Genomic DNA, 10329 nt, shown 5'->3' with positions numbered 1-10329 from the left:
ATGGTTGGCATTAAGAAGGGCATCCAGCCATAGAAACCATGCCAAATCAGACTGGAGTCTGGTGTAGCTCTCCAGCTTTCCAGCCCGGGTCAAACCATCCAACCCATGCCAGCATGGAAAATAGACATTAAATATTAATAATGATGATCATGATGATGACTCCCACCAGTAGCATTTAACATCTGTTTTCCATGCTGGTCAGCTGGTTTGACAGGAATTGGCAAATCAGAAGACTGCACCAAGTCCTGCTGTCTGTTTTGGCATGGTTTCTACTGCTGGATACCTTTCCAAATGCTAACCACTTTACTGGGTACTTTTTATATAACACAATCAGCAGTGAGTTAACCAAGTAACTTTTTGGACAAGACCTTCAACTAGGGGTAGTAGTATTGATGGACAGAAAAGGTTTCTTGCATTAGAAGGGAAACATAGCTACCTTGAATGGGAAAAGAAGGGAGAAAGATGATAAAGATATGACAAAGCAGGGGTAGGGGCCATACCCCCAAGTTACAGAGTGGGGTAAATAGTTAAATGAACCAGGGATTGGAGAGGGTGGGTAGGTGGGTGAGTTCACAACATTTCGAAAGAAGAGTGGCAGCATGAGGTGGAGGAGGGAAAGGACATATGGTGTGCAGGTAGATAAGTGGATATATGAGGGAGAATGGAAGGGAGAAGAGAAACAGCAGTGGTGAGCATGAGGGGTGTTGGGAGAGAGGAGGCCATGGACATGGATCTTAGTTAGCTGGACAGATTTTCCCAAGCACAGTATATTGCTAGTTGTCCAAGTCCTTTGTCATCTCCTCTGTGATGCTCAACATCAAGATAAACAGTGCATGACCTTGGTGGGGTCCAGTTATAATTTTCTTTAGGTTGAATAGCCCATCCCACACAAAAGGTGCCTGAGTAAGGTTTGTTTAAGGATGTTGAACGAAACACCCATGTTTCTAAAGGTGAATTATCCAAGCCTCAAAGAATTCCTCTCAACACATGGCTATGATGCTTCCCCACTACTTCTGCTCATGATCAGAGATGCACATATTGTCAGTCACCAAGGGACATGCTCAACTGGTTAAGGTCAAACAACTGAGAAGCAAATCTGTGATATTGAGCAGAATATTTGCTGTAACCCATTCTTTTATACCAAGACAAAACAATGTACATGATAAGAATTCCAATCAGTTAAGATCAAATTATTATTATTAGTACACCAGGCAAAATACTTAGCGACACTTTTTCCATCTTTATGCTCTGAGTTCAAATTCCGCTGAGGTCAACTTTGCCTTTCATCCTTTCAGGGTCGATAAATTAAATACCAGTGAAACACTGGAGTCGATGTAATCGACTAGTCCCCTCTCCCAAAATGTCAGGCCTTATGCCTTTAGTAGAAAGGATTATTATTATTATTATTATTATTATTGCCTTTGCACAGCTTCTAACGCTGGAGATGTACTACCAGTGAACTAAGGTAACACCTCGTATTTTTCAAGCACCTTCCGGAGTATTCGAGCAGTTCCAAGCAGTGCTGTTTTCTGCAAGTGCTCCACCCTTATTGCAGCCCCTATTTGTTCCACATACTTCTCGAGATTTTTACTCACTGTTCCCAGGGCTTCAACAATTATTGGTACTACTGCTACCTTTTTCATCGACCACAACTGCTTTACTTCCCAAGCTAACCTGTCATATCTCAACTTTTCTTTCTTCCTTATCTCATACCTTGGTGTCAGCTGGGCATGCTATATCTATGATCCACCATAGTTTGCTTTCTTTCTCAATTAAGACTATGTCTGGCTTCCTATTCTCTATCTCATGGTCACACTGAATCATAAAATCCCATAGGATCTTTGCATTTCTATTTTTGACGATGCCTTCAGGTTTGTGGTTGTACTAATTTTTTGCTCTGTCAAGTCCATACTTGTTACAAAGTGTCCAATGGACAAGCCTGGCTATATTGTCGTGGCATCTCTTATATTCCTTCTGGGTTAGTGGCGTACATTGGCTGGTAATATGCCATATGGTTTCGCCGTTTTCTCCACAGATTCTGCACTTATCACTCTCTGCTGTGTTGTCTATTCTGTATTTTATGTAGTTTGTTCTTAGTGCTTGCTCTTGGGCAGCACAGATTAGAGCCTCCGTTTCTGGTTTTAAATCACTTTTAGTCATCCACAGCCATCTTTTTTCTCTGTCTGTCTTATCTTCAACATTCCTATGAAATTGACCATGCATTCTTTTCTTTACCCACCTATTTTCAGTTTCATTCATTTTCAATTTCTTGTAGAGTGCTTTATCTTTGATTCTTCTTCTTCTTCTTCTTCTTATTATTATTATTATCTATAATTTGTCCCTATTATGTCTCCCCTTCCAATGTTCTGGAAAATAGGAAAAAGAAAAACAATTTTTATTATTACTTAACTCCTTCAGTTTTATACAACCACCTGATTTATGGGATCTCATTTTGTTGCTTACATTTCAGTCAGGTCTTCAGTTTCAAGATAGCTTTTTCTGTCCTACTTGTCTCAAATACTCTGAAAAAAAATGGCCCTTCCACCTCCAACTTAGAAAAACAAATCAAACAGAATTTACAGTATTCACTTTTATTATAAGTTTTATTATTATAATTTTTATGATTATAATTTTTATTATTATTATTATTATTATTATTATTATTATTATTTTATTATTATTATCATCATCATCATCATCATCCTCATCATTATTATTATCTTTTTTGTGTGTGTTGTATTTCATACTTTTATATTGTCCACAAGGGACCTTGTGGCCAATAAAAGAAATCATCATCAACATCATATCATCATCATCATCAACATCATATCATCATCAACATCATATCATCATCATCGTCGTCGTCGTCGTCGTCATCGTCATCGTCATCGTCATCGTCATCATCATCATCTTCATCATCGTCATCATTAAAATTATTGTTATAATTATATTAAAATGCACCATCATAACACTGTGTCTTTGGATTCCTTGGTGCCACATTTCAGGAAAGTCTCAGCTGCTAATTTCATTCCTTTAACTGACTAATAAACAGAGCAATAGGTCCTTTTTTCTTTTTATATATATATAGTTTGGGACTATTTTTTGTTGCATTTCCTGAATGTCAAATATAAAGTACGTACTGCAAGTGAGAGAGATTCGATTGTCCAGTTCTCTCTTTGAAATAAAACTAAAAAATTGATATTATTTTTATTTTTTCATTGATATACACATTCTTATATAAAATAGACATACACATACATATATATCTGCACACATACACATATACATTCACAAACACACATGCATGTATACACACATACATATAAACAAACACACACACATAATACAAAAATGTCAATTTATTATTACTTCTAAATTTTCAATTACTTTTTAAAGTTAGGAACCTCTGTATTTCAGGTTATCCAGGGTCATTCATACCTTGACAATTTAATAAACCTTTTTTCTGGAGGGAAGAATGCTGAGATGGTTTAACTATATATGCCTCTTACTTAACTATTTATCTATCACTCTTACCTGTACGTTTGTTTGTATATATGACAGTGCATCTAAGTTGGCTAGCCATGTATGGAATTTGAAGAGCAACTTACAATTAAGTGGAAAATAGTGAAGAAATCCAAGCCATATGTTAATGGATCTAAGAAATGCAACTTATGCATAGCAGAAAGATCTCATATTCTTCTTAGATCCAGCAATTTCAACACACTGCTTAATTCAAGATCTGAAGCTTTTAGCAAGGACAGGTTTTTTTTATTTTTTTTATCAAATTGAAGGGCACCACCCACTCTGGATTGAGTTGCTGTCATGCAGACATTGACATATTTTCAGTTATTTTGTTCTAAATTAATTGTATTTAATGAGCTTTCTGCAATTAGAGAGGATGAGGATCTTAGTTTTCTTGATTTCATTTCTTTTTTCTCGTTCCATTTTTGGCACCAACCTTCTTAACATTTCTTCCATGTTTATTCTTATTTTCTTACTGTCTAGCATCCTTGTTTTTAAAATATATATATAATGCATAGACAGAGCCTGAAAGATTGCTTTAAGGTACATGACATATTTTATAAATATGCCTGCTCAGGTATCATAAAAGCATGAAACTATTAGTAGCTCTTTCAGTTGTGCATTTAAATTGATATATATGTATATACATATGTATGTGTATATGTGTCAAATCTAATTTTGTTTATCAAAATTTCTACCTCTCACTCTTTCTCTCTCTCTCATATATATATATATATATATATATATATATATCTGTCAGTGTATCTATTCATTTGGTAATATAGTTGTGTATATACCTGCTAAAATATGTATGCATGTTTGTATGCTATGTGTCTCTTCATTCATCCATGCACCTACACTGCCATCCAACTACACCACCATTCAGCTTACCCACCCTTCTACCCATCTACCCATTCAGTCATCTACTCCATTTATTCACTCATCCATTTATTTAGTCAGTTCAAGATCCCACCCATTATCACCTTTATCTTCAAAAGGTTGCCGTATGTGTGGTATTTCATTACAGCCAAACCACCAATATGCTGTATCTCTCGGTCCATTCAGTACATAACGTCTCCTCTGTGCTGGCAAGTCAGCTCTGTAATACTCGCTGCCAGTAAAGAAATAGGTATTCCTGTTGATCCATTGTACTGCAGCCTGGAAGTCTGGTAGCTGGTTAAACAGTTTAATTCGCTTCTTCTCATGATACTTCCGTTGACGAGATTTCTTGCCTTTCAACAACCAGATTCGATTGTCTAAGATTGGAGAAAATTAAGAGAAAGTTAGTTGTAAATCATTGTTGGAATAACTTATTATTGGTTTCAAATTTTAGCGCAAGGCCATCAATTTTGGGGGAGGGGGTAGGTCAATTACATTGACCCCCAGTGCTTGACTGATACTTATTTTATCAACCTCAAAAGGATGAAAGACAAAGTTAACCTTGGCAGAATTTGAACTCAGAATGTAAAGACAGACAAAATGCTGCTAAGCAGTTTGCCCGGCGTGCTAATGACTCTGCCAGCTTACTGCCTTAGCAATAACTTAACAGTATTGTCTTTATTATAAATAGTTTGAAAGGCAGTGGAGCTGGCAGAAATGTTAGTGTACCAGACAAAATGCCAAGTAGTATTTCTTCTAACTCACTAGATACTGAGTTCAAATCTTGCCACAGTCAACTTTGCCTTTCAGTCCTTTAGAGGGTGATAAAATAAGTATCATCTGAGTACAGGAGGTTGATGTAATTTACTTCCCCTCCCCTCAAAATTGTTGGTCTTGAGCCAAAATTTTAAATACTTATTAATGATTTCAGAAATATACCATGTGTTTCTTGAAATGAAGAATTAAGTATAGTTGTGGTTAACATATCATAATAATACTAAAACTCTAGAGATGTTTGTGTGTAACCGAAATATCTTAGAAATAGTATATTTTATCTTAATTTTTTTTTAATATTTATTTTCATACTTACCTTCGGCAGTGCAGTACAAATTTTTGTGATATTTGGACCTCTATTTATTAATGAAAACGATTAAACACAGTTTTTGTTTGTTATTTCTTGATGAAAAAGACATAACTTCTGTGATGTCAACACACATATAAAGAATGTCATGATGTGTCAATCAACACAAACACACATCTACTATCTGTGACATATACACACACATAGTTTTCATGCTCTCTAAGAAAAAAAACATTGACTTTTTGACATACATAATATTTTAATCATTTAGAAATATTTTTAACTGAATGTGATTTCAAAAACGTAAGTTTTTCTTACAGTAAGTATTTATATTTTAGCTTTCTTTAAACAGACAATATTTCGATGTTTTTTAATTATTTTCAAGTGAATGGCGATCTTTCACTTTGACTCTCAGAACTGTTATCCAGAGTTCATTAATTTCTGTAAAAAAATTTTATTTATTTACTTTTGTTTTAAAGTGAAAGAGAGGAGAAAGTGAAAGATGTATGTATATGAAATGGATGTGTGCATGTGAAAGAGAGAGAGAAAGTGAGTGAAGGGGTGTGTTGTCATGTATACGTACATACATCAATACATATGCATATATCTTTTTTGTATGTACATGTATGTGTGTGTGTGTGAGAGAGAGAAAGAGTGAGTGAACATGTGTGTGTAAGTGGCACACTCTCTCTCTCTCTCTCTCTCTCTCTCTCTCCCACACACACGTCTATTTCATATACATGTTTATACACCTTTCACTTTCTCATCTCTTTCACTTTAAAGCAAAAGTAAATAAATTCAACATTTAAGTCAGTGTAATTTCATAGCTTATCTAGTAATTGAAATTAAGTACCTACTATATGAAGAGCAATTACTTTATGCAGTATCATTATTGTTGTTGTTGTTGTTGTTATTATTATTATCATTATTATTATTATTATTATTTTCTTTTTAAATTTTTCTATGAAAATCTCCACATTTCGTGCATCATCATCATCATCATCTTGCATCATCACTTCATGTTCATATTCCATGGGTCAGATGGTTCAACAGCATTCAACCCAATAGAGATCTGTTTTAGATTCCAATGTCTGCTTTGGCAGGGTTTCCATGTCTAAATGCCCTTCCTAATGCCAATCACTTAACAAAGTGTGTACGGGGTGCTCTTTTTGTGGCACCAGCACTAGTGGGATTACCAAGTAATTCGCAAGACAAGATCCTTTGGCAAAGTTAGGCTGCAGAATTGAGAGAGAGAGAGAGAGAGAGAGAGAGAGAGCTGACTTAGTGCCAGGTGTTGAGTGGTTAAAGCATAAGAGAGGGACAGGAAGTGATCTCAGTACATGACTAGTATTTACTTTCTTACCATCTGTTTCTCTCCCGGTGGAATGAGCCAATGAGGAAACCTCTATGTCCATGGTTCTCAAAGAGTCAACCACAATGCACTATTGTGATGCATGAAGTATCTAAGAGCATCTTTTATCTTTTATTTGTTTTAGTCTTTAGACTGTGGCCATACTGGGGCACTGCCATGTAGGGTCCACTCAAACAAATAACCCTCTGTACTTAGAAGTCTGGTACTTATTCTACTGGTCTCCTTTGCTGAAATGCCAGTTGACAAGTAGTAGTGCCAGGGGAGATCACAAGCATACACACACATACACACACACACACACACACACATACATGTATATACGACAGGCTCCATCAACAACAATAACGACAACATCAAATATAGAATCAGAACTGCTAAGAATTAATGCAAAAGTCACTCACCAATTAACAGGTAGATTTTCCGGCCTAATTTAAAGGCTGATTCAATTTTGGTACCAGTTACATCCCATTCTTTGGCCCAGGGTTTTGGATAGAAATGTTCCAGTTGGAAACCGTCCTCTGTGTGTCTGTAGCGCCAAACTAGGTTGCCCTTAAAAGGAAAGAGATAAAAAAAGTAAAAACAGCTTATATAACAACTCAATATACATTTTTTTATAGAGCCCAGTAGTTAAAAAGTTTGCTTTGTAATCATGGACAATCTGAGTTCAATTCTACAGGAAGTTGTGACTAGTACCAGTGACATGTAAAAGGCACTCATGCCAGTGGCACATAAAAAGGCACTCATGCTAGTGACACATGAAAAGCACCCAATACACTCCATAGAGTAGCTGTAGAAACCAAGCCAAAACAGACTGGAGCCTGATGCAGCTCTGTGGCTTACCATCTCCAGTCAAACCATCTAACTCATGCCAGCTTGGAAAATAGACATTAAATGATGATGATGATGATGATGATGATGATGATGACGACGACGACAACGACAACAACAATGACAAGTGCAACACCTTCAATAGGTGTCTTTGACCCTGGCTTTAAGTTGACCCCCCAAAACTTGTAAGATTAAGTAGACAGAGACTATTCAGAAAACTGCCAAATAGTCTGCATAGGTGACATAATGATGTTAATTTATTACTTGATGTAACACCACCACCTGACCCTTGGTTGAACTTAGCAGAGCTTGCTCCTTTGAAAGCATTTCGAACAGGTGCCCAGTGTAATGATATCACAATCTTCCTTCTTTTCTCCTCCAAGTTTTGATAGTCATAAAAAGCAGTGTAAATGGGGACCGTCCTTTCTTCACTTACTAAACCCTAAATAAAGAAGATGTCACTAAATTTAGGAAAAAAATTAGTATAATGCACCTCATTCCACCATCTGTGTTACTTCACTCCTCTATAATGATGACAGTCCATCACCTTACCATTTGTTCCATTCCACTTCAGCATTCAGGTTACTGACCCAGCGTTTTCCAGGTTAATGCTGTTCTTATTCAGATTAGTAAGCAATATATATAAAGATATATTCTCATAATTATTTCAAAATATCTATATTTTATTAAAAAATACCCAAATTGTAATGATAATAGAATTTTGAACTGAAAATCTGTCAATGTTGAAACACCTCAGGGGAAACAATATGCACTGTGTAATTTTTTGTTGATGTTGAAATGAATAAATTGTTGCTGCTTCCAAACTCACAAGCAAGCAACAGATATTGCTGAAATAGATCATGTTACATGTGTAATTGATTTGATTGTTCTGATCTTAACATCAATTGGTAAGAATAGAAGTCTTCAGTTTTTCTAAGCCCTGTAAAAGAACTCAAGTTTGGGCCTCCAACCAGGCATTTCACGATACCTTTAAAGCTAGGAATTTTTCAGTGCCCCCTCACATGTGTTGCTTTGTGCTTACAACAGAACACACTGTGTGTCAGTCCATTTTAATGTGTCCTTTGAATTGCTGTTAATTGTTTGACCAATGACCAACATGCCATAAGGAATCTGGATCACTTTTGGCTAGACATCAACAAAAAAAAAATAATAATAGTAAAAAAAATAAACAAACAAAAGAAAACAATAAATAGGCCAACTCACTTTTATCAGGTATGTGCTACCAAGGGCTGCTTTCTTTCGATTTTTACTGAAGGTCACTGCAGCATCTACAGACAAAGGACCCCTGGGGAAGACTTCTTGAATTTTCTTTGGAAATGTGTAATCAACATTGATCTGGTTGAATCTGAACACGAGTTCATCTGAAATAAAACAATGATCACCACTTAACTTGTTAACACCTCAATTTTTTTTTTTTTTTTATTCTTTACCATCTCCACTTTCAGGAAGTGGATATCTACTCAACTTTTCTAACACCACATTTCAGTCATTACATTTCTCTGACCAATTCCGCTGTACAACACCATGGGCAAATGCCTTCTAACATAGACCTGAGTCGACCAATAACTTGCAAGTGAATTTACTGAAGTTAGTTGACAGAAACTGAGCAGAAGCTCATCTAGTATATATAATGGACTCTCCTGCTGAGTCCAATACATGAAGATCTAACAGTTAAAATTGTAGCTGTTGGAAGGCAGTGAGATGGAAGGATTGTTAGCATGCCAGACAAAATGCTTAGTGGCATTTCAACCATCTTTACATTCTGAGTTCAAATTCCACCAAGGTCAACTTTGCCTTTCATTCTTTCAGAGTTGATAAAATAAGTACGAGTTGAGCACTGGGACTGATGTAATCGACTTACACCCGGCGCCAAAATGTGCAGGCCTTGTGCCAAAATTTGAAACCAATATTATTGAAGCAATGAAGGTGGCAAGCTACCAGGCAAAATGCTTAGCAGCATTTCATCTACCGCTATGCTTCTGAGTTCAAATTCCACGAAGGTCGACTTTGCCTTTCATCCTTTCAGGGTCAATTAAATAAGCACCGTTTGAGCACAGGTAGCAATTTAATTGACTTACCCACTCCTGCTAAATTGCTGGCCTTGTGCCAAAACTTGAAATCAATATTAAAGCTGTTAGACTTCTCACACAGATGATGAGTTCAGTGGTGAAGGTTTGTGCAGGGCCAGCCACAAATTTTAGAAGCAGAAAGTTGGTGCAAATATTTGCCACAAACTCAATGAATAAAATTGTCCCCCAGGCTTTTCTATAAGAGTTCTCCATCTTCTATATTTGTTACCATCACCACAGCTTCACAGCTTAAAGTCCAACCCACCTGGTTACCCTAAATATGCACTTGGGCACCAAACCAGCAATTTCAAAATCCTTGCAAATTATATATATATCATCATCATCGTTTAACGTCCGCTTTCCATGCTAGCATGGGTTGGACGATTTGACTGAGGACTGGTGAAACCAGATGGCAACACCAGGCTCCAATCTAATTTGGCAGAGTTTCTACAGCTGGATGCCCTTCCTAACGCCAACCACTCAGAGAGTGTAGTGGGTGCTTTTACGTGTCACCCGCACGAAAACGGCCACGCTCAAAATGGTGTCTTTTATGTGCC

General features: G+C 36.5%; 1 protein-coding gene across 1 annotated transcript in view; it reads right to left on the bottom strand.

The window, feature by feature from the left end:
- Positions 1-2575: 2575 nt before the first annotated feature.
- LOC106873152 (collagenase 3) overlaps positions 2576-10329 on the bottom strand; it is a 38005-nt gene continuing 30251 nt past the window's right edge. Inside the window, exons 8-10 of the mRNA XM_014920379.2 lie at positions 8907-9064; positions 7256-7403; positions 2576-4778 (exon numbers count right to left, since the gene is read on the bottom strand). Coding sequence (XP_014775865.1) covers positions 4471-4778; positions 7256-7403; positions 8907-9064 — 614 coding nt within the window. The 3' untranslated portion in view covers positions 2576-4470. The remainder of the gene's footprint in view (positions 4779-7255; positions 7404-8906; positions 9065-10329) is intronic.

The sequence above is a fragment of the Octopus bimaculoides genome, chromosome 25 (genome assembly GCF_001194135.2).
Source record: "Octopus bimaculoides isolate UCB-OBI-ISO-001 chromosome 25, ASM119413v2, whole genome shotgun sequence".
In the NCBI taxonomy this organism is placed as follows: domain Eukaryota; kingdom Metazoa; phylum Mollusca; class Cephalopoda; order Octopoda; family Octopodidae; genus Octopus; species Octopus bimaculoides.
This window is presented reverse-complemented; position numbering and strand designations above follow the sequence as displayed.